Genomic DNA, 25,697 nt, shown 5'->3' with positions numbered 1-25,697 from the left:
CAATTAAAACAGTGAAATCAACACTGAAGTCTATATTGTAGCTTGAATATAGAGGTGAGTTACAATATTTGATATGCACTGGGAGAGTCTTGGAATAACAAAACAGAAGGTACAAACTACCAGTGTTTGGTTACAAACCACTTGTTCTAGAATGTTTACCAAAAGCATTGCAAAAGTTGGATATTGCCTGAGGTTGGACTGTAAATTTAGATTTTTAAAAAATCAACAAAGCAATACAAAAAACAAAATGGTAATAGGATCCAAGGAACTTGTGGTTTTATTAGTGATCTTTTCAGAAAGATACAGAGGAGGGTCTGCATAGATCTCTGCAGGCAGAGATATGCTCTGAAAGTACTTGGAATTGGAATCATAGGATACATTCTAATTTTAGATTGTATCTATAGAGTGTAAAGAATCAGAAAAGATAATTGCATAGTAAAACGAGAAAATCAAGTTCATGGGACTTGTACTGTTTCTGTATCACGAAAAATGATGTCAGTCTAGACTGTAGGTGAAAAACCCCTATTATACTGGAAAGCTTTGCTATAAAACATTCTAAGCAGATGAAGAAATTGCCTCATTACAAGAGGTTTCATCTTCCAACTTTTCATTTATGACAGTTCACACAATACAACAATTATTTTTTTCCAGTCTTTTAAAACCTTTTGTGCATGAAATGCTCCAGAACAGCAACATATAAAACTGTCTTTTTAGAGATGAAAAAGTAGATGCTGTTTTTTTTAAACATATCCAAAAGTTTATTTAGAACTAATACATTGTTCACGTAACAGGAATGTACATAGCAGGGCATCCTGGCCCAACCCAAAACATTATCCTTCAGTGTACCATATAGGTGTTGAAAGACTGTTTTTCTGCTGTGCTTTGCAGGTGGATTGGTGATAGTGTGATACTGTAGGTGACATATTGGAAACAAAACTTTTAATATCTTTGCAATTACAGTATGCCAGTCTTATGTGTAGCAAGGTTGCGAAGCTCTTATCCCTTTATTACCTAATTTGAAGAGCTACTGTAAATATTTTCTTAAGCAAAGCAATGACGAAATTGGAATTGACACAGCTCATTCTCAAACACGGTACTCAGCCTGCAATACTTCCAAGTGCTCAAAGTTTCAAAAAGCACAACCAGAAAGGTGAAAAGGGTATCACTGACTACTTTATGGTATCCTTGAGGCCAACACCTTTTTTCAATAGATCTAGATCTGCAATCAATGGTAACTATCTGTATGTCTAATATAGGCATCATAACATACCAGTGAAGAAGTGAAAGTGCATTTATTTTCCATTTATGTTCTCTGTTGGTTCTTCAAGCACATTGGGATTTTCTTTCTTTACATGGTTTTTAAGATTTTCTTCCTCAGAATTGTTGCCTTTCCATCCAGTGTGTTGGATGCTTATTCAAGTTCACGTAGTCTATAATCCAGCAAGTCTACAAATATACCTTGATGTTTCAAACTCTGTCCTCCTTGTTCAGTCTATTGAAATATTTTTGAATATGTGTGAACTGGAACTGTGGAATTAATAGAATTTGTCTTATGAGTTACACTTAATGTAATATGTCTTTGTCAATAGCATGATATAACAAGTCCTTTATAATAATCGCAAATATGTTACTTACATTTTAAACTTGTGTTTGGGACTATTAGCCATGAAGGTACAGTAACTGTCTAAACTCTCTATGCTATTCAACTGCTATGCTTTTTAATGTATATTTGTTTTAAAATACTGAAAATTGCCATTAAATGAAACAGACAAAGATCTAACATTTTTTGCAAATATTGGTGTTCCTTCACTTTATCTAACTTCCACTCCATAAGGACACTGTATTTACAATGAATCTAGTCTTTTAGTGGAGAGAATAAAAGGCAATTGGAAACCATAACATAAATTACTAAAGAGAAACAAACATTTTTATTAGCATAAGCATTAAATAAGAGAACCAGAATCATAACTGTGATAAAGTGATAAACGGACACAAAATCTTTCAATCTTTTTAATTAAAGGTAATGTTTAGCTTTTAAAGATATTTTAAACTTTACACAAAGAAAAAGTGCAAAATTAAAAGTACCTACACAAAGGTTCAGCTCCTTTTGCTTTTATAACTCATTGGTTTGTGTAACAATTTCCTTGTTTTGGGTGTGTTTATGCTTATTCAAAAACCAGTGTCCATAGTATAGTGGAAAATAAGCTATAAATATAAGCCATAGTTTGCTTAAAGGAACAACAAAGCTTGACTGAAATGGGGTACATTAAATTAATATCTAGATGCAAGATGGGTTTTCTGTGGCAGTGGCACCAGCCTGTATGGCACATCAGAATGTAAGGCGATCCCTGGGACTGAAAGACTGGTTTCCCATATCAAGACACTTACATGTTGGGCTATCAGTTCAAAAGAGGGTCTGGTACAATGAAGAGTCAGAGGGTTGAGTGAAGCTTGGACATTCCCAAAAACTTGAAAAAAGGGTCACCTACTGTAGCTTGCATCCTGTAATGTTTTAATTGCAACAAACTGTAATGTGATCTCACATTTGACCGCAGCTTTCATTAAAAAAAAAATCTTAATATATGAAACAGGAGCTTAAGGACGCATAAGAGAATGGACGTATCAGAGCGTGACTGTGCATTTGCTGTCTTGTTCGAAACACAATTTAGAAGCACTGGCTTAGCTGAAGCTTTTGTGATTTGAACAAGGTTTTGCCTTGGGTTTTCATAACATTTTTCAATGAACTATCAATGATATTAATGATATTAACAATCGATGGTATTTAAAAAAATCTTTTATAAAAGCAAAGGCAGGTGTGCTTGGATAATTAGCCTTAATCACACCACTCACAAAAAGATACTGTGAGTGACTTCCCTTGGACATTTTTATACAATTAGACCATGTTGATACAGTAAGTGCAAAGGCCTAAGAATGCATTCAGTATAACCCATTGAGCTGCATTCAGAAAACAGGTTAGAGCCTGATAATAGTTTTGCTTCCTTATTTGGGGACAATAAGCTACCTTATCTAAATTTAAGATACATACAGCAAATTTTCCATTTTGTTAACAACAAAAACTGTTAATTTGTGTTATCCCAAGAAATAGGTTTTTGGAATTTTCTTCTTCACAAATGTAGTTCCTTTCTGTCTTGTATAAAGACAAGAAAGACTTAGACAGTCATTCCTATTAAAACAGTGAATGCAGTTTAAATACATCAGCTATTACACTAACAGGGAAGTCTTGCAGGATGTGTTGCGTTATGGCCAGTATAGAATACCCATCTTGGCACCAGCAAATTATCTAAGCAGTTTAAAGTAAATAGTGTGATCATCAACCATGACCACTTTATCACTGACAATCATAACATAGTCATGGGTTTGCCCATTTTCATGCACTATTAATGACAACCAACACAAACATTCAGCACAATGAGCACAACACAGTTCATTTGCTAGCAGTTGTATACAAATGTTAAAAAGAGAGCTAGTTACCTTTAGAAGAAAAAAAATCACATAGCCAGCTTTTTTTAGTTTTTTTAAATATATAATTGCAAAGAACTGTACTCTTTATCTTAAAAAAAGATTTAGCTAATCTATGAATGTATAGTAAAAAAGTGTACATAGCCAAATAAGTAACCACATAACAGAAAAACAGAAATCTCATTGATATACCCAACCAATTAACTTAAAAATAAACTTATCATAAAAAAAACATTCCAATAAAAATGTTGTCACCAGCATGAAGCTTGCTTAGCGGAGCTTTCTTGTTTGCCATTAAACTACCAAAGCTAACCTTTATTTATTCAAAAGTGTCACAAAATGTTATTTTTTTACAACTCTACATCTCTCATCATGGGCTGCTAGCCTGCACACTTTGAAGACCCACTTGTAATGTGAAATTTGTGTTTCTGGATCTTTATTTCTCTAGCAAACCACATGGTTCCTCCGAGACATGCACACCCCTGTAGCGCCCAGACATTTTTAAAAATTATGTGTATTACTTTTTTTAGTCACACTGCTTGTGAGGACTTGGAAAGGTGTCCTCTGCACCTCAGCTAGAAAACTCTACTTGTTCAGTGTCCAATGTCTGATGAGCACCGACTATAGGCTCCTGCAATTTACAGGATGGCACAGAAGAATTTCTTCTCCCTAAAGGGGTTTTCAGACGCTGGGACAGGCGACAGCAGGGGGTCTTCTTTGGCATGTGCTTCGCAGTAAGACATCAAATCTGCTGCCGCTTTGGACACCTGAAAATCGAAAAGATAGGTTAAAGAACTGGTCATGGCATGACAACTGACATGAACAGGATATTTTGACCTGCATCAGGATGTCTGTGCACCCTGTCAGACTTAATTTGCAAGCTCCCATAAGTAAGAAGAACACTCATGTGGGTGTGTAGCTCAAGGTTAAAGGTTTAAATCGAATTATGAGGTACAAATTTAGGACTTCACAGAGAAAGAATGCAGGAGTACCACGACCCAAACACATAGCAGAAGCAATTGTTACTGGGTGTCAAACTATTAGTCAGACAAGGTTAGAGGTCATGTCAGTCAAGCTGGAAGACCCCCCCATATATGGGCTTATTTCCGTTATCTACCTTAAGAAATATACTGTAGCTTTAGTAGAACTTTGAGTAGAGCAGGTAATGTATATAAAAAGTTGTAGAAAGTTGTGGTAGACTAAACCTGCTGGAAAACGTTAATACTGCAATTAAGAAGCTCAGTTAAGTTGAAATTACAAGAGCTGCAGTAAATTGTTGAACATTTCCCATATTTTTCTGTCTTAAGCCGTTTTCCCACTATGATCTTGTCTGCCTAAAACCGTTAAATACATTCCAGGCATTCTTATCATTCTGATCATCCTACATGGACGCAGCACCTTCATTGTTTCAAAATGGTACTTTTGGGGATTTGTCTGGTATTTACAGTAAGAGATTGATTTCTTTTCTTATTCACCTTTATCCTGTCAATGTTGGCCTCCATTTTGAGCTGCTCCACCAGTTTCCTGGCTTGGGCAATGCTTGCTGTATTGTTGCTGGCCATTTCGCTCGTTTCAGAGGCTCCTCACCAAGTCTGAGAGAGAACAGCAGGACAAGATTGAAACAGTGTGATTTTCTGCCCCTGCACACACAGATGTTAGGCATACATATGTAACATATGTTGTTCTAGAGCAGTCTCAAACTATGTTTCTGGATGGCCTAGTGTCTTCTGTTGTTTTCCAACCTGAGTAGCCAATTGAACAATTAATTTAATTACATTTTTAGACATAGGATTTTTTAGACCATTTACAATGGAATACTCAAATTATTGACTTCATGAAATGTATAGTAACCAATAAAATATCTCAGACAGTTAGACAGTTTCAGAAATAATCAGTATTGTTTTCTGTTACACTGTTCCCTTCTTCCATTATGACTGTTATTAATGTCATCGTTGCCTTAGTGTGTACCATTACAAATGGTAGATTACTAATAGTGATCCTGGTACATTTGCACCACATGGAGAAAGCCAGTGGTCACCATGGACGGTGCACACAAAACACCTGCAGTAATTATTTTATTTCTAATTAAAAAATGCCAGTTACTGTGTATGTGATATAATCGCCTGAATTGGAGTAGCTAACAGTTTTTTTCTCATGTCTCACTTTACAGATACAAAATACAGACACAGAGAGGGGTGAAGGATGACAATGTACTGTATGCAGAATCCTCCGACTGCTTTGTGTGTTCAGGCCCTTACAGACAGCACTGCGAGGTCACTGTGTCGAGGGCAGGTGAGAAAGCCCTACCTGACTATCCAAGCCTATCCTTGGCAGGACTCCCAACAGTCTGGGGTAGACTAGTTTACTGACATCAGTCGGACCTGAACCAGTGATCACATGGCTCAGCTTCTGCAAGTTTGAGTACCGTTACAAGCTGAGCCACTCAGGAGGCCCAGTGAGCTTGGTAGTTTCTAAACCTAATTTCCCCAATCAGAGCCCTAATTTTTATCAAAGACTGAACTATAGAGAAAACAATAGGACTCTGAATTGAAGCACTATGTCTTTACTGTGCTAAGAAGAAACATGAGAAACTTTCTGGAATAAATTGACTTAGCAAGTGAATTTTGCATTTAAGTGAAGATAAACATCCAATGGAGAATATATCGATCCTATGTGTAAAAATGAAAATCATTATAGAGATGAAATATAAAAACATGCATAAGTGTTAAAAGCAACTGAAAAAAACATATATTGATTTTGATTTTAACTACGTTCTGTAATCGAATCCATGGAAACAATATTACATTTATTCTGGAACTGTGTACACTCCACAACTTTTCAAACAGATAATAACTTTAACTTCTTTTATTTTGAAAAATATTAAAAGACTATTTTGCACTACACTGTAAAAATAGAAATGATGATTTCACAGATGATAACAGCAAAATACGTTTTATTTTATATTATTAGAAATGGAATAGTGCATAATTTTCCTTGAGGCCACCAATGATAATTTATAAAAACTGTTACTTTGTGAAACTTTGTGTTTTTTGTAATTGTTTTTTTTTTTTTGCAGTTGAGTCCTCTCTTTATGTTTGTTCATTCAGCATGTTAAAATAATACAGAACAAAATAAAGGGGAAAGAGGCTGTGTAGGCTGTAGGCAGCGTGGGTCTATCCTGATGGCTATGAGTAACTACAACCAGTACATTCTGATGAAACTTCTGATGATGGACAAGTCCTTGTCCGTGGCAGATCTTCTGTCTTAAGAGCTATGAGGTTGTGCTGAAGATACTTATGTACCGAACAAAGCATCAGGACATTGAATACGGCTTATGCAAGCTTACCAGGGACTGAATGTGAGTTATCTTCCAGGCTGTTGCTGAGGTGTTTCTCTGTGGTCGGCCAGAACTCTGTTATTTCCTTTTTCAAAAGAGTCAGAGCCGGAGGATCCTACCACAAAAATCTCAGGTTAATGTTAAATAGTTCAGACAAAACAGCTGACATTTGCACAGTCTGGAATGGCCCCGGATTGTTTAGCATATCATGATATGTAAATGAACACTGTAAAATACAGATTTTAAATTATTTGAAACAGTAAGATTTCTTTGCTGACTCTACAGGCAACACCCATTGCTTTGGAGGCTTTACATAAAAGCAGCAACGTCTCTTTTTGAACACCAGGTGGCAGTGAAAATAATTTCAAAGGTTTAAAAGGTTCTTTGTATTACAGTATATAGGAGGTGCATCTCTGTTCCATTTTAGTTGGATATTTCTGACTGGACTTAGAATCTGCAAGCTTAGTAGTAGGTAATGCGGAGCACAAATTAATCAGAAATATAGGCATCAAAGATAATTTCGGTATGGGAATTAGTAAATGTGAGTGCTGGCTAAGCAAAATTAATCACTTAATTGTGTGTGATTAAAGAGGCAAAAGAGTTACATGTATATTCCTTAAGCCAGAGAGCAAGCACCAGTGTTTAGAGGGTCACAATTTGTAGAATTACTTTAGGGTGAAATCTCAACTACACAGCAAAGTGAAAGCTGTTAAAGTTTGAATGCAATGTTTTGTATTTTAACAGATACAGTAAAAAAAACCCTTCCAGATCAATTTAGTGTCTCATAAGAAAATTAAAAAGGCTTATGAAGCACATGAGTTTTGAGGATCTCAACAGTCTCATCAAAGCTTCTTAGCCTGATATCTTCTTATCCGTTTGTAGATGTTGGAACAAACATGAAAATGATAATTTGCAAGAAAAATGCATACAAGAAAATCACAGTACTCTGCAAACTCCCATTATTATATATGAATGGCAGATTAACAGATTTGTCCTGAGTGTATACAATCATAAATGTCAGTCTTCTGTATATCCTGGGGTCACTTCCTTTATTATAATACACTTTAGAAAGATGACAGCCAGCAGGGTGTTAGAATATTAATATTGATGTGTCCTCTGACACTCCTGCTATTATTGACTGCAAGGGAAGATCATAGAGAACTCAGCCGGACTTGTTTGCACTGTCACGGTGTCCCAGCTGGGGGCAGACTCGAGAAATTCCCTCTCCGGGGTTTCCCCTACACTGCCTGTCTCTTCCACTTGCTCATGTTGGTTTTCACAGGGGTTCGACAGCTTACGGCCAGGGCTGACATGTCTGCTCATGAGAGGGACTCAGAAAGTCTGTCAGTATTGCTCAGAGGGACTTCGCTTCCTGACACTAAACAATTTGTCTGTTCTTCGGATGATTTTACACCCACAGAGTTTTCCAGTGTGGCTGTTCTTTCTCTAATGACCTCCAGGTCAAACAAAAGAAAGTCACCACTGCTGTCTGAAATAAAATGAAAGTGGCTTGTATATATCTTTGACTTCCAACTTTTAATTTTTTTTCCAAAATGCATTTTCCTGTAAAATGGACAGCTTCTACCAATTAAAAGCAGGGGTTACTTTTTACATTCACAATTGCCAATAATTATTTGATTATACTACCCCAATTCCAACTAGCCAGTTGTGTGTTTTTCACCACATCTCAGTGCCGATGAGCCCTGTGTCCATGTAAAGTACACTCATTCCTCTGACCTGCCCATCATCTCTTAATGCATGACATGCAACACAGCTCTGTACCAGTGGTTCAGTACTGAGGAGAGGAGCGCCCCTCACCAACAGCACTGCATACCTGCAACTGCCCAGGAGGCCACAGGAGTCACTGTGAGCCTGGAGCCCTGGCCAATAGATGCCTTACCATTAGTGGCATTCAGCCAGTTGTGTGCTATTGTTTGGGGAATCCATCTCACATCTGACTGGCAACACGACCAAGTCTTGAACTCGTGATCACAGATCTCAGCCTACATTGAGGTGTGCACTTGTTTACCGATTGAGCCACTCACTAGGCCCCAGAAAACCCTCAGCCAAGATTCTAATTTTGATTCTCTTCTCTTCGACAGATTCATCCACTGTGCACCTCCATTTGTGCTGACAAGTACAGTACTAATCAATCACACAGACTGCGTGACTACCAAGTCATCAGAACCAATTAAATTATAAATATAGAATATTCAAATAGAAATATTTGAATACTGTATATATAAAGTTATGCTGTATATATCTAACACAAGAACTGCATTACAGACTGCCATAATGGAATAGTTACAGTATTTGTCTTTTTCTTAAATTATTGCAACCATGCTTAATTTTTTTTAATTGCTTTATTTTGCAGGATGCTAATGGAATGTGCATGCAGTGAAGGTCATATCGGTCATATCCTGAATATATAATTTATTTAAAGTGCCTCTTGACTGAAAGGAGCTATATAAGAATAAAAACATAACAGGACATATGAAGGCATTCTAGGTTCGTGAAGAGAAGCACTAATATGCCATATAACCATAATGCACTTAAAAAGAACCAAATATATCTTAATGTCACAAACAGTCCAACAAAGCATTCTCTTCCCTAATAAATTTTCTTTTAGCCCAACGATCAAATTCTGGTGTCTTTTTTAAAATTATGACAAGTAAATGTTCACCGCATGTATATTATGCCAATACCTTGTAAAATAAAGAAATACATTTCTGTTAATCCTCCATTTCCCAGTGCCTATGTAAAGCTCTGAGAAACATGGGTACATTTTTTAGCAGCTGCAAAACTCACATCTCTCACCCCTGCAGCTCTTTCTTGAGCTGTGTTTCAGTTATTGATCAGGTTTTTCCTGCAGTGCTGCTGCCTATACCTGATTCTGAACAATCTGCATTTCCCACAAATAACTATTAGAGTCTTACTTCACAGGGACAAACTGCATGGTCACTCATGTTCTTACTGTATTTCTCATCAGGTAAGATGTGAAAAGCAGAGATAAAATCTGCTACTGACCTTAACCATTCCCGTATCTACAGCAACTAACACCCTCCTGTATTCTTTACTTTAACATTTTCTGAAACTAAACTAAACCGTTTAGCCTAGTAGCCAGCTAGATTAAAAAATCGCTTAAGTGTTATGAACAGAAAGTAATAAACTATTGAGCTCAATGTATTTTTTTACAATTTTAACTCTTCTGGCCAATGTTAAAACATGCATTTGTCGAGCATTAACACAATTAATGATTCACAGCCCCATTTACAGCTATTAAATCAGTTATTTTATGAAGACATAATGTTATGCTGAATTTGTATAGATGTACAGCAACCTAATTTCCCTCTCTAAAAATCACTGCATCATAAATAAGGTTGTATACTCAGTACAACTCAAATATACTGTACATCCCTGTATATGCAAATAAAACTTCAAACTCCACTATGAAAAGTACAGATATGAACCAAATACTGTATATGCTAGTATTAAATATGCCAGCAGGACTTTTTTTCTGGGCTTTGTTATACATCTTCATTAGGCTACAAAACTAAATGGGAAAATAAATTACTCTGAACATATGGAACCCTTTAATATGGGAGGGAAGAATTAAACAGATGTGAAAACTCCCTTCTCCATTCTTCCTAGCAGAACCCAGGAAACTAGAAAAAAAATAGTAACGAGTTTTAATTACAGTCCTCTTTAATACTGTTGCACCGTGGTAAAGAAGTTTTGTTTCCATCTAGTATTTATACAGTATATTCACAAATGTAATGATGGAGAACTACAAAACATTAACAGCTTTGCCATATCCACTCTCACCCTTGCTTTGAATTATGCTTTTTTTCTTTTCTTCCTATGAACAGAACCCTAACCTTGCATAGCTATCTAGTAATCATATCCTATTAGTCTGGAAAACGTGGGCAATCTTACCACTTTTCAACAAGAATATGTTCTTTTACCAATGTTGTTTTCCTAACTCATCCTGAAATGAGTGCTTCATGGTGCACGATTAGGATTTGAACCCTTTAATGGTAGTTAAAAAGGACTGCACTCTTGAATTGCAAAAAAATATATAATTCTGGGGAAAGAGAATGGACAGCGAGAAACTCTATACAGTATAACCTCGTAAGGCAAACTCATGAATGTCTGAAAATTTGGAAACATTGGATAGCCGAACCCATCACAAGAAGTAAAAGTCAAGGACTAATGTCAGACTGACATGTCTCATTACCATTCTTTTCTACATTGCATTTATTGGGAGACGATTAGGCTACAAAATCTGACAGTGACAAATTGAGACCCTGGCTTCTGGGATACAGTCTGGAGTAAGATGCTTAGGGGAGGCAGCCCAAGGAAAATCTGGGATGTCTCTTACCACCTTAAGGACAACATTCTGCAGAGCATCAGCCTGGTGTATTTTTAGCCTCTTCCAAACAGGGTATAAATTTATAATGGCCCACAGCACAAGGAAACGGTCTCAACATGTCTGGTGAAATTCACGTGTTCTCAAACCGTGACAGTGTTTTCAGAGAGTGACAGAACCACTGGACAAGGGCTAGCAACACAGCGTGGGGAGAATCCTGCAAAATGCAGAAAAAAAGCATCTGTGAATTATAACATGTTCACAGATAACCACCTTACAAAAGCCAAAGACTGACCACAATCTAATAAAAAACAACATTAATTTTAAACAGAATACTGCTTTTAAGCAAAAGGAAAATACTCTCCAAAAAACCTGAATGGCATTACATTTGGGAGAGTGCTTACATTTTCCTGAATGCCCAATTAATCCACCTAAATTAATACATCAGCTAAAGTTTTTGTGGTGGTTGTACTTAATGTTTTGAAGTATGTAGTGTTATGATCATACTGAACACAAACTTTAAACAGGTTAAAAAAGAATGCAATCACTTCTCCTTTCCCTGACCAAAGAAGCTATGAACTGTATACAGGGAGTATAATTGCAAGACTGATTACTTTGAGGGTTTCCCCAGAGTCTGCAATTCCTGGTCATATAGGGAAGCTGTGCTGCACAATATATATAACATGGATGACAGGCATGTCAGACAGCACAAGAGAGTGCTGGGCCAGCAGCTCCTCTGCTCAATTAGGAATGGGTGAGCACAGAAAACAGATCCTTCATAGCCCAGTTATGACAGTGCCCAGGCAGGGTGCCAAACTGAATTTCTTTAGTCCTACTGCATTTCAGGATGGAGCATGGGGAATTTCAGCCCCTGGCAGATTTTTCACCTTTGCTGATTTCTCATAAGCATTCGTTTCCTCTCCTTGGATACATCAGGCAATTAAAAAATGTTAGAGCCCAAGCTTTGGAGAAGCTCAGGGATAGGCAAAATCACAGAGGAGCCAAAGAAGTTGCTCGGCTCTTTTTGCCATTCCTTCTCTTTCACTCTTGTGTCACAGGTGCATTTACTTGAACAAGGGATGACCTTGTTTTAGTATTAATTTTATCCTTCAATTAATCCAGTAGGAAGGTGGTGAGAATGGAATTTCCACTCCGCCAACAACACATTCTGGAACGTCACATTCCCCAGTGGCTAGGAGTGTGAAGTTCCACCTCTTCTAATCTAATGAGTGCTACACATAAACAGGAGACAGAGTGTGTGCTGTATATTGCCTCTTGGGAAATCAATAAATGGTACGTTGATGGAACAATACCTTAGATTTCCTTTTGGGACCCTGCATTTTTGATTACCGTTGGACCCTTGGAATTAGTTCTCTACAAATTGCTGAAAATGGGCTATTAAAAGTGCCTTTTCCCCCACTTCTTCTATAGTATCTCTCCACAGTATTTCTGTTTCCCCACTGTGTTCTATGGTATTTACCTTGAAGCATACTGTATTTCAGATAAATTAGTCAGGAACAGACACTGAATTGTAACTGCTATGTACTTACTATTAAAATCCTGTTATTTCTTTTATTTCCTACTTACATGTAACTAGGCCTTTTGGATTTTGCTAACTTGGTAAAAATGAATTCCTAAGTAAGACATTGACTTTCATTTCTCCTTTCTGAACTATGCCTGTGCAATTTGTTGGAATCTGTCCAGTAGAGATTTCCAATTTCGACAAAGATGCATGGAAAACAAACCAGGTTAGGGCAGCAGGAAGGCATAAACATATAAAAAAAAATATTTGATCATTCTACCTATTGGATGCCAAAGTACTACTCTGGACAGGTGAAAATCTGTATGGATCAGTTTCTTACTGTCAAATAATTGTTTCAGAAAGACTTGAAAACGTTTATGAAACAATTGAACCAAGCAGAGTAGAATAGGATTTGAGGAAGAATTGAAGTAGAAGGGCTATTCCGTTCTTGGGTAATCTGGAAAATTGACACTGCAAATTTGTGATTGTGTAGTAGGTTAAAACAAGAAGTCAACTTTGGGCATTCATTCAACTTTCATGTTTAAAGGTTTTTTTTCTAAATTCAGATTGCCAACAGCAAGGCTTTGGAACACCAGTATGTATTTCATTTTTTGGTGGAAAAAGAACAAGAAAATATTTGTTCTTGAGTTATAAGGGAGACCTTTATTCTGCCATTACGTTAATTAAATGGAATACTCAAACACAAACACACCAATGTGTGGACTCAGTTTGATTGAAGCTGTTTTAGACATCGAAAAAGTCTAGAATATTTCATATAAGAACGCAAAAAAATGGTTATGAAGGATATTTTGAAGCTCTGCAAAACTTTTGCCTTTTCAGTAACTGACAATTATCACTATTTGAAAAAAGCACCATTGTATGATTTTCTCACTTTGAACGTATACATAAAACATTTATTACAAAGTTTACACCTGTTTTCCCTAATGAGAAAGAATAAATTTCAATGAAATTCTAAAGTGTCAAATAAAGCCTTTAAAAGCTAATGTAGTATTCCCTTTAGGCATGTTAAGTGTTAGTTAGGCATGGTGCACAATTTCTTAATGGTTATGATCTGCAGTCTTTCTGTTTTGAGGACTGTGTTTTGGGGTTTATTAGCAGTCTTGTGTACATGAAGGACCCCAGTGTCACTCCTCTGACACTAAAAGCTTTGTAGACATTAATAGGTCTGGAGATCTCTGGGTTATATGGTGATCAGCAGCTTGCCAGGCATAACCAACTGCAACCGGGCAATTTATTTATTATGAACATTTTTATAAATAACAGCTCCCTATTATTTTAATAATTGTCTTTGCTCAATAAAGTAACGCACTGTGTAGTGTTTGTTTTAAGGTTTTGTAAAGAAGCAGTTAAATATTGAGAGCTGGTGCCATATGGCTTTAAAGTAAAAGGTCTTGTAATGCATCATGTCAATTCCATGCAGGTGTAAATAACTAGTTACAAGGTTTACCTCAATATTAAAATGAGACATTTTCTTGAAAAACTATGAACGCATGTCTTTTCCATTTGGTGTTGGAATCTTACAGACATATTTTCAACCATCTGTGCAAGCACAGTTTTGTAACTGTTTAAAAAATGGCTATTTCCAAATGAATGCTACTAAATATTATAAACAGTTTAAAGAAGGGTGACATCAAATCGTCCGTTGACCAGGCGGCAACTCTCTCATCTTCAGAAGGTTACATAAAGAAACAGGTTCTTCTTTGACTTGAGTCTTTTAGTTACTAGAGAAGTATTAATAGCATCATCTCCCTTTGGGCCTTATTTAAGCCATTTAAAACATCAAGAGATAATTGTTTTCTCAAACGGCAAAACAGCCACCTGTTGAACGGCACTTACCTACAATTACCAACAATTACCTGATGGCTAATTGACAGAAAAACCTGTTTTTGTTTTTGGAAAAAAATATTCCCCCAGCACAGGTCACCTTTATAGTGCTATTTTACTATGATTATCCACTGTGAGTTGTAAGTCTTATTTTGCCCTACTGTATATGCAAGCCTAGAAGAAAAAGACAAAAGAATTACATTTGTTAATAAATAACTACACCAATCTTAGTTTCTTATACTTGTAGTCATTCCAACTCCTGTATGTTATTAATGTTTGTATACATGATAACTGGTTAATATGACGAGTATTGCCCATTAAGCAATTGTGACACTACATAACTTTGTGTTACGCTAGTGGTTAGACATTTTAAATTTCTGTGTAATGCTGAGTTTAACAAAAAGAGAATGGAAGGCCGTATAATACTAAAAGTACTCTCTTAGAACACAAAAGGTCATTGTGCATGACTTTCCTATGATAAAAGGTCAAGTTTTGGAACTTTCAGATATAAAACAAACCCCATGTAGGTCCATTGTTAGACCTGCAGTTCATTAAATCCTGCCTTGTTTGTATTTGTGTCCAGGACTCCAAGTCACTATGTAACTTTGTTAGGTGTGATTAATAAGCTCGGTGTAAATTTCAAGATAATCTCTCATATTTGAGGGAGCTGTGCATTACAACTGAGGGCAGCATCGCTTTATCTGTTGTGAGAGTATTAACTGTGTGTGTATTAACTCTGGCAGGTTCTTTCATCCACCTTCTTCAGTTCAGTCATTAAGGCATGGAACTTTATTTTTAAAAACCAATGCACAGCCATCTACCAGACCACAGGGATCTCTGGGCTTTAGCACTGAGAAATATCTAAAAGCTATGAGATCTAACATTTAAGATCACTCTGATAGACCTCTCAATAGCATTAGCAATCGGCATGAACTATTCTCAGTAGCAATCAGCATGAGCTCCAACCACAGGTTTGTTAGGGCTGTTTCTCCAATATCCATTTGAAGGGCCATTAATGTCCACTAGTGCACTCCAACAAGATGGTGAAATTGGTACTTCAATCTGCAGATGGAATAGTGCAACTCCATAACTAGAAAGTGTTTTTGGTGTTTTTACAACCATACCTTGGAATCCAGCTGATATGGAAAGGTTTTTGCAAGAAGAAACACAAAAAGTGACTACAAAAACTCACGACTAATTTCAAAGTGTTGGAAGCAATGAAAACCATACAACATACAGTTTGAAAAATAAGTGTTGCCTTTTTGTAGTCATCTGGGACCTATGAAAAGCCACATTTAAAACATTTTAAAGTAAACTCACTTCAGTGTTTTTTGAAGTATAATCTATGAAGCAAATATTTGAAACCAGTCTAAAAACTCCAGGTGTTCTTGTTGACTTAGAACTCTATTTTAAAAGACTTAAATACACTACATGCACTACTGTAGCTCTTGCATACAAATGTAATTTGAAAGCCAGTGAGACTTGTAGCATCTAAAATATATGAAGTGCATGCCTCCAGTTTATCATCAGCATTAATTACTGTAGGTCTGCCCTTTCCCTTTCTGTAAGCTGTGAAGACAGCAATTCACAATTTTGTTACCCTTATCTTTGATTGGTTATTAAAAGTACAGATACTTTCAACAAGAGGCAAGCTGATACAGACACTATCTGTTGCTAATTATCAGCCATACAGAATGCTGTCACTTTTGAGATTTTGTCCGCAAAGAACTGTGTCTGACCAACTACAGTATGTCATAATGGTGCATATTTCATTCATCTTCAGTCTATATGACAGAGCCCCAGCTTCACAATGAATTCTCTATCACACATGCGTGCACACACTCACACAATGCAATTCACTGATCTGGCTATTCACCTTGTCTGCTGACAAAACAGACAGCATCGGGCTGCAGATCAGTCGGTGTTTGTTGCTTTACATCTTGTATTTAAATAGAAAGCACAGTCTTTATAGCTTGACCAGAAGTTTGGATCCACACCATTTAATTTGGAGTAGGTTGTTAGGCTTTCCTATGTAGAAGGCCCATTTCAGCTAGGTTGTGGTTAGTGTATCTAGGCTTTAACCAAGACTATATCATATTAACTGGAACACAATCATGTGTTCATCTTTCTCACTAAAGATACTTAAATATTCAGATTTTCTTTAACATCTAAAGGGGTGTGTTTGTATTATCAACATGGAGCTATTGTTAACAATGGTAATTATATAGTAAAAAAAAAGAATTGGTGTTCTGCTTCATTGGACTAAGCTGGAATGAAAAGAAAATCATGTTTTTTGAAATGTCAATGGCTGTCTGAACCTTTTCATGGCAATGACATACAGCATTTCTCTAAAATTAAAGCCCAGCCCTCTGGCATCTCTTCCATTTGAAATCCAAACAGAAGAGAACAGCTTCAGTAAATTAATTGTAAATGTAAAAAGATATGTGCCACAATTTTTCATTTATTATTACAACAACGCACTAACAGCATTTTTCCAAGCAAAGGCTTCTGGATTGGCATACATTTTAGCTGGGCCCTCTCTTTAATACATGGGTTTTTGCCTTTGTGATTTTTTTCTGAGTGTGACAAATGGGCCAATTTCTCTGCAAGAGTGAGTGTGGCATAAACGGAAATTCCCAAAAATCAAAATCTAAGTCTTCTCAATCAACTTGCACATAAAACAGCAGAATTAACAACAAAGGCACGAAATACCATAATCCTGAGAATTCCATATTTAATTTGGGCTGTGCCAAATATTTGATCTCCAAAAAATGTAATCTGGAATTGCTTCCTGTTTTCCTCACCCCGCCCATTCCGAAACATTGTCACCACCTCAACTCCCACACAAATCATGTTTAAACAGTTGCAAACATCTGATAAAGCACATGTCTAAGACTGGCTGTGCCCAAAAGTGCAAGGGTAATTTGATGTCCATGGCAGTGCTGTCTGTGCTGATTTGTCAGTCGTGACTCAGGCGATGCTTGAGAATATCAAATAGCCTCAACTAGAGAGGGGGGGACATGATCTGTGCTTCGAACTGCCATCTGGCTCCATCCTCCTGGGGACTCTCTCATCAGTTCAGGGTTCAAACTGTTCTCACAGCCTGCGATCAGCTGAATGTGATCAACACTAGAAAAAATGTTAATATTGGAGGGTGGTTTGACAAAATCATTCGTTCCGTTTTATTTTTTATTGGTATTAACTGGTAGAATTCGTTCCAGCAATCAGACCCAGGGCTCAGTAGTCATGGTGTTTGTTTGATTGACGGGCTACCGTGGACATCAGGGAGTATATACTGTATGAGTAATCAGACACAGAGCAGACAGTTAAGCACCATTTGGAGTAAACAGCACCCTCTCTTTTATTCATTTCCAACCATTTTTGTTGTATGTTAGATCTGTGCCTGCCTCTTTGATAATTTCTCCTCCTTACAATTTAGCAATTAAACCTGGTTAAGGACTAAAATGTAAAAGAATAAAATCAGCTGTCATTGTTGCTATCATTAAGCGGGTAAAAAAATAACTTGTCTCCCAATATACATTTATAGGGCTGAGTGAAAAATGTTAGATGGGTATGATTTACTGTATTTGAATGGGTCAGTATAAAACCGACAGTAGAGCAGCTTGTTCTGCAAATTAAAATAAAAAACACTGGGCTTCAAAAGTGCACTTACATCATGAGTTTAAGTTACTTGAGAGATAATAGCCCCTGGCTTGTGGCATGGTGAAACATTTTAGAAGAAATGCCTATCCTTAAGTACCATCCTTCAACTGTATATGCAATGTATGTTTCAAATCTGCGTACATGGTATTTTCACACAGCTTAACTGTCCTAGTGAATTCTGAGTCCCTGTGATCCTTTGTTATTGAAGCAGAGATGGGAAATGACACAGTTCTCTACAGGGAACTGGACAATGGAGACAACCAGAGAGGTTATCGATGGCCCTCTTTGTTAGCACATAACAGCCCCTCAGAGCTCAGAGCTCAATGGACACATTGAAGAACCACATCCCCCAATCTCCTATCACTGCCTGCTGAGAACACTGCCACTGCTCACTGTCTTACTCCAAGCACGAGCCACAACTCTGTCACAGTCCAGATTAGAAAACAAACTGAAACCTGGCCTCAGTTTCATTTGTTCTCTGCACTAGCCTGACTAACGAAACCGTGCTGATGTCACAGTCAAAACATTTGGCATCAGCCACTTCCCTAAAACAATATTATTGTTGAGAGCCTACCACGACTGATCAGACTTTGATGGAAATGCCAGTAGTTTCAAATGTCAGCTCTAAAATGCTGTTTCTAACTTGAAGTGCCAGTGTTCTTCCTGTGAAAGTGAGGCTTACGCAAGTTGTCTTGATTTCCTAGCTTTGTGCTTATGGAGTGGTAATGTGGTTTGCAGCAGGACATATCTAAAGTGCCTGGACACCAGACTCATTCTAAACCACTAATATCTCTTGAGATACAATGCAACCTTTCATTGCATTACAAATAAAAAACAATACTTGGTTCAGTATTAAAAATGGACTCTCTTTAGAAGTTAAATTCCACCACTCTCCATGTTCAAAGCAGTGCCCACCAACTATGTGGAGCACTACACTTTTAAACCAAGAGAATTCTGTGAGCTCAAATGCTGTTGAAGCGCTATCATTCATCTTATACTGTAATTGTGCAGATGTTGACATATCTAATTTGGTTTCTATGCAGTTTATACTAACAGACACAGAAATCATATTTGAATGCTAACAATGCAGTAGGAATATCAACCTGATATATGATATCAGTTGATAATCCCATGGATTGAGTGCAGATCGGAAAAATCCTGATTGCCCGACCAGCGTGTGTTAGGTTCCCAGAGTGTCTGGGGTCACGGGTGATACACTAGAGCCCAGCTGCTTCAGTGCACTGTAGGGGTCAGCCCCAGCCTGTCAGCTCACCACAGAAAACAATACATGAATAATTAATTCTCTGTGGTCCATATGGAAGGGCAAGGGATTGATCATTGCAGACTTTCTTTAATTACAGGAGTCTGATTCTATACCTTAGAATCTGCCAAGCAAGATCTGGGGATTTACTGAGGACATTTTCCCCAGGAGGAATACAACTAGAAAATCAAAGAAGTGTGGGTCAATGGATCTCCTTTTGTTAGTTATGAAATTTAGGAATGACTACTACTAAAAATAAGAAGGTGAATAGTAGGGTGGCTGATCAATAAGCTGGTGGTTTATCCTACATGTGTGTGTCTAGGACTTTAGGTATGTGATGAAGTCACTGCCCCTTTTGGGATTTATTTTTCTGGAAAATTAAATTTCCATATTCATTGCAGATCTGTCAGTACACATCTATCTAATCTGATGTAGCTGAACTGTATTATGAAGTTCCTGAAACTGACGTTATTCCTAGAAAGCATTTCTATTATGAACAGTGAGGGTCTGATATTTCGGAAGTACCTTCTGTTGTAAACCAAGAAAGAGGAGATGATGAGAAGTCAACATGAACTAGCAGGTGATGAGTTAACCATTAATAAGGGGGTGAAGTGAGCTGCGTTTAATACCCACTTCTTTTGTCTAGATTTCAGCTTGAAGCCTTGGTGCACAAAATCTTACAGTTACTGCCCAAAGTCAAATCACAAGACATTGGCTTCTTATTGTCATAATTCAGCCTAGCCAATCTTAATTCCATTTGTGTTTTTGTTATATATTTATGCATATGCAGTATACTCAAATAGCTATATAGACTTACTATATAGAGCTCTTACATTTTCTGATGTACCTGGAGACTTAACAGTTTCTGTGACCAAGACCAGCCTTCTGTGGAATTCATTAATAAGGTCTGTGCCTGTAGTTCACTCTGCTGTGGGAAAAAGGGATTCATTAAACGACTTCATTCATTAATGTACCCCAGAGTGTAAGGCGTTCTTTTGCTTTGCGTTGTGCTTATTTATATCTTTGTTTTGCTTCTGTAAATTACAAATCTGATTTTCTGCAGTATAATTCATTGTCAAGGTAACAATACTGCAATATGATAATCCTGAGAATAACAATATGAATCACTGAATGACTTGTCAGGGCATTTTATTAAATGTAAATAAAATTTGTATCTAACACGGCTCCGTATAAACTGTATTTGTTTACAAGATAAACATCTGTTAATAGCAATGTAAAAATACCAATGTCTGTGGGCTCTGGTGAATGTTAGAAATACCCATTGGAATTTGTAAAATGTTCATTACTTGTGCATAATGAAGTTGTATATTAACATGCTATTCAGACAAATAATGTATTTCTTGTAGCACAATCTGCAAGGGTTTACATTAACAGTCATGGTTTTAATTTCTCCTATTATTATTAATTGTTCACTCAGCTGTGTCCTTAAAACATCAACAAAGTCCATATCCAGGGAGTTCATGTAGCATTCCATTCTGCAGAAAGTAATTTTTCGTTTCTGTTGATTCTGATAACACTTAAATTGGAAATGCCATCTGTATTTGTACAAATGCCCAGTTTGGTCATCCAAATCATATCTGTTTTTGCTAGCATTTCTGCAGAAACTAACACTTGCCGTACTGTGCACATCACTAATCCAGTTTCACACCATTTTAAGAGACAGTGGGAGATCCTTCTTACATTTCCTAAGTATAAGGCCTAGAAAAGTCTTTTTAGAATTTACATTTTGCCCTCAAGATTGATCAATATGAATTATAATGTATTGAGACAACTAAAATAACAGTGAAAAAATTAATAAATCAAAGGTGATCAACACCTTTGCAAACTAGCAAACTCAACACCTTTGCAAACTAGCTGCAATATCAGTCCCTGAATGTTCCAAGTAACCTGTGTTGATCTCTACTCTTCAGGCCTTTAACTTCCATGAAGAAGGTGTCTTGCAACCCTCTAAACAAAAGCTACCCAAAACTATAATTACCAAGGTACAAGTGTACAATACCACAATAATCTAATTTCTTCTAAAAAAAAAAACAAGTGTTGCTGGATTTGCCAACTTGCTTCAATTTTAATCTTTTTTAGAGATTTTAGAAACATCCAAGGAATTGTCTCTAATTTGTATGCAAAGTGATTTAAAAAAGTTGTGACCATTCATATTTAATAAGTATGAAACAGCCCACTACTCCAGGAAGGAAAGGTTTCTTAGTATGGTCCCCCATACAACCCAATAACAAGTATCCGGGCCACACTGGGCTTAAACTGTGCTCTTGTGGCACCTCAACAAAGGAAAACAGTTTTGTGACTCCTGGAGCCAGGAAATCATACCTCTCCACACAGGGCAGGTTGCCATGGTCCCAGCGGGATGAGGGCTAGTCTCCATGGGTTCACAGCCTGGCATACAGCCCTATCTGTGGGTGGCACTATCAGGAAGTCCTCTTATAGCTGATTATCAATTCTGCTTGATTCCACACTAGATTTTAGAATATCACATAGGATATCCTGGGGGTGAGAGGGCAGGACTAAGTTGAGGTTGTTCAGAAGAGGCTGAAGACTTTGCCTCTTGAGAAATGCCTTTTTTGCCTTTTGATTTTACCTTTCTGTTGGCCAGCTTTCAACTACCAAGTTCTGTGTGACGTTCAGGCAAAAGTATCTTTCTGTAAACGGAAGTATTCACTCCTCAGGCCTAAAAATAGAGATGCCACACTACATATCTAATACACTTAGATACCATTATCTCATTCTTTTCTGGCCATTTGTGCCAGCGTTTAAAGGTGTCCTTCACCGACAATCTATGTTTCTCTGACTTGGATCCTCATGTGGACAGAGTGAGATTCATTTCACTTTTGTGAATTAAACAAAGAGCAGAAAAATAGACAGCTCGAAGCACTGGAAAATATTTTGATATCTGAAGAAGTGAAGCAGACATGTGAGTTTCTTTTTATATTTGGTGCAGAATAAATTGAATTACACACCTTAAACCAGGACTACGTCACTTAAAGCCCTTACAATGCTCTGTCCTATAGATCTTCATGATATTTAACCAGCACACTAATTGTCACATTCAGCTGGTTATTATACAATTCTGCAATGGATTATATTAAAAGGCCTGGAAGTGCTAACCCACTCACTATCTATGATATACTTTACACTCAAACCACATGTTAACATTTCCCACAAACAGTTGCTAGAACCAGCAAAGAAGTAAGTGTAAAACTACAAAGTGCAACAGGGCTGAACATCCATAGACTTGTAAAGCTTTCTGTCTTAACCTTGTGATTTTGTTTGGAAAGTGCATTTTCAACTCCTCTGCTTCTTAAATGAAAGTTTTAATAAAAGATCTGTATCAAGAAGCAACCTTCTGGGTAGATAAATGCAGTTCTATTTTGTGAATGGGAGATGGGCAGCCACAAAAACATACAGTATTCAGTTTCATTTCCATCCTATGTACAAGTATATTTCACAAATGTTCTATGTTTATTTTCCTGTGATCACGCCCAATAATCTTTTCTTGATCTGAAAATAAATCCAATATTGACTTTTTTGAAGAATATTTCTCATGTATAATCCTCCTGCTATAATTGCCATTTTATCTTTTCACATGTTTTGTGAGTGCTTTTCTACTAACCCAGAGCACTGACTCAAATATGACTAAGGAGTTAATTTGGTTTCTCAACCAACTACAAACATGCACAGATGGGCTGTACAGGCACAGTTATTTACAGATACCACCAGGGCATGCGCACTGATATCCTTTCCCTCTGAATGCTAGGGAAATTAACATCTTTTATTGCAGTTCTAAAATTGAAAACTAAACAATGGCTTCTAGAAAACGGGCTATGTCATTTCAGGACTTTATGTGTGATGAAACAACCTGAGTCTCCGAAGTGTTACAAGAAAAGCAGTACCCCTCAATATAAAAATTAGGCTATATTTGTGTAGTTACTTTCTCTATTACGAGAATCGTAATACCTGGTGTTTTTAAAGAGATCTAAAAACCCCTCATCCTACACAACACTGACATCTACAGTATCTCAGTCATCCAAAGGACCACCTCACTGAAGCCTGCCTCACTCATATGGGGCTTTAGCCTTGTTCCACTACTAACAGCAGCTACAGCATGCTAGCTTCAGAGCACAGCACTGGGTGAGGCCATAGAGAAGCTGCAGTGTTCCTGGATCATTCTCACTTACTAAATGTAATATGTCATACAAGTAGAACAGAATATGTTTTATTCAATTAAACCAATATGAGTGAATACAGTATGTTCATCAAGTCTGAATACTGAGTAGTGAGAATCTATCACCAACTTATTGTGTATTATGGTTCAAAAAGGGACATACATGACAGATATAAATCTTTCTACCAGTTTGCCCCTGCTCCCGCCTCTTTGATCTTCTTTCCTTCAATTATTTGCCTTCAGTCATTAAAATAGATAAACAAATGTTTTCCTTCGGCATGGCAGTCTGAACTAGCTTGTGTCTGAAACAATGTATCATCAGTGATATAATGTTGTTCTTGCAGCTGCACACTACAACACAAATATTCTTCAGCTCTGTTTCCTCATACATTTGGGTGAATTCTGTTCCAGAGAACATAGGAAGCCTTTCTGTTCAAAGCGAGGTCACCAAATATGTGAAAAGAAATGAACATGCAAAAAAAAGCAAATAAATATACAACCAGCCTGCTCCAGATCATCGTTCTGAAACGGTGGCACACACCCATATTCTCTGTATGTTATCTGCTGAGTAAAGCACGCTGAAGTAGACAGATCTCTGGCGGTGTTGACATTTTGTAGAGCACTGAATCTAAAATCCCATGTTAATTTTGGACAGCTACTGTACATCATCGGATATTTGTGACAGTGAAGAAATCCTGTGAGAATTAATAAACACTTTGTACATTACAGTCTTTTTCCATGTACAATACTGAAGCTTTTTAAGCCAAGAAGGAAGTCTAAATGAAAAGAGCATTTGTATGTTTGAAAAAGTGCAAGACACAAAATTACAGTATATTCCTTCTCATTGATAGTGTACATGTGTAAACAGTGTAAACATATGCTATACAACAAAACTGTATGCTAAAAACTGATCATTAAAAAGAATAAATCATACATTCATTGTTGCCAAATTGCCTAACTGGGGACATTGTCAAACAATATGATCATTTCAAATTTCCCTGGGAAGAAAAGAGACTCCAGGGATTCCAGGGGAATCCTCTTGGATGTTCCTGTTCTTTCTCGGGCATCTTTCTGCCTTTCTCAAAGCCTCTCCCATCTTTCATTCATGCAAATTCTACAGGAACAGATGCTGCTAATTCCTTACGCTCCAAATTACATGCTAAAACCCACCAGGCTCCAGCTGGGCAATTCATTTTCCTTGTTCTGTTTTATACTGTGGGTTAGTAGCTTACTACAGTTCCCACTAGAGCTCATTTTGTTCCGGTAAGAATGGTAAAGATGTTGGAAAGAGCCTTGTGTAGCTGTTCATCCAAGGTTTCATTTGTGTCCTATAGGCTATCCTCCCATATACACTAATGTACAATGACATACTGTAGAAGCCCCATCTATAACACAGCCTTCTCTCTACACGGCAGTAGAGGTAGTACAGAACAAAATACTGCTGAGAGAAAAGCAACAATAATATACAGCACAGTGAGGAAATAATATCTGAAACCCAAAAGGGACAGAGAAAATATACACTTTCATACACAAGGAAAGTGATTTTTAGATAGCTTACACTAAAACTAATGGGGGATTCCGTTTAATATTACATACACAGGCAGCAGCATCACTTCAGCCATTGCACTCTGAATTTGATACCAGGCAAACTGATGACTGTACAGAAAGAGACTAGTGGTGCTAAAGCCCTCTGTTTTAATGAAGCGCTCTTCTTAAAACCAATTTTTTTTTCTACAAAAATGAGAGAGAAGGGTTGGTGGACGGCTGTAAAAAATAAGGTTTCTCACTTACCTTCTTTCTCCTGTGCTTATGTGGATTTGCCTGGGCTGGTTTTCTCAGATACTGTCTCCTGGAGTAAGCCACACACTCCCTGACACACACACACGCGCGCGCGCACACACAAGGCACTTACTCCTTGCCACTGCTCCAGCTGACAGCAGCTCCAGCACACAGTCTCCACCCAGCCTGCTTCTTGATTCAGCTAGCAACGTTCAGGCTACAGGAAGCTGCTCGAAGCCCACTTCC

The 25,697-nt window shown here is 37.3% G+C and overlaps 1 protein-coding gene across 1 annotated transcript; it reads right to left on the bottom strand.

Moving 5' to 3' along the window:
• Positions 1-1,997: 1,997 nt before the first annotated feature.
• On the bottom strand, positions 1,998-25,661 carry gng2 (guanine nucleotide binding protein (G protein), gamma 2). The gene is made up of 4 exons (XM_088648295.1): positions 25,464-25,661; positions 6,827-6,932; positions 4,956-5,072; positions 1,998-4,247 (listed from the first exon to the last, which is right to left on the bottom strand). Exons 3-4 carry the CDS (start codon positions 5,040-5,042, stop codon positions 4,119-4,121), a joined length of 216 nt encoding a protein of 71 aa, XP_088504421.1. The 5' UTR covers positions 5,043-5,072; positions 6,827-6,932; positions 25,464-25,661; the 3' UTR covers positions 1,998-4,118.
• Between the last annotated feature and the right edge of the window lie 36 nt (positions 25,662-25,697).

Source organism: Lepisosteus platostomus, chromosome 10, assembly GCF_059453375.1.
Source record: "Lepisosteus platostomus isolate fLepPlt1 chromosome 10, fLepPlt1.hap1, whole genome shotgun sequence".
NCBI classification, from domain to species: Eukaryota; Metazoa; Chordata; class Actinopteri; order Semionotiformes; family Lepisosteidae; genus Lepisosteus; species Lepisosteus platostomus.
This window is presented reverse-complemented; position numbering and strand designations above follow the sequence as displayed.

Bases quoted from the DNA above. Each gene is read 5' to 3' on its own strand.
- gng2 (XM_088648295.1), bottom strand. From the start codon at position 5,042: ATGGCCAGCAACAATACAGCAAGCATTGCCCAAGCCAGGAAACTGGTG. The intron at 4,248-4,955 runs GTGAATAAGAAA...TTCGATTTTCAG, and splicing joins CCAACATTGACAGGATAAAG to GTGTCCAAAGCGGCAGCAGA.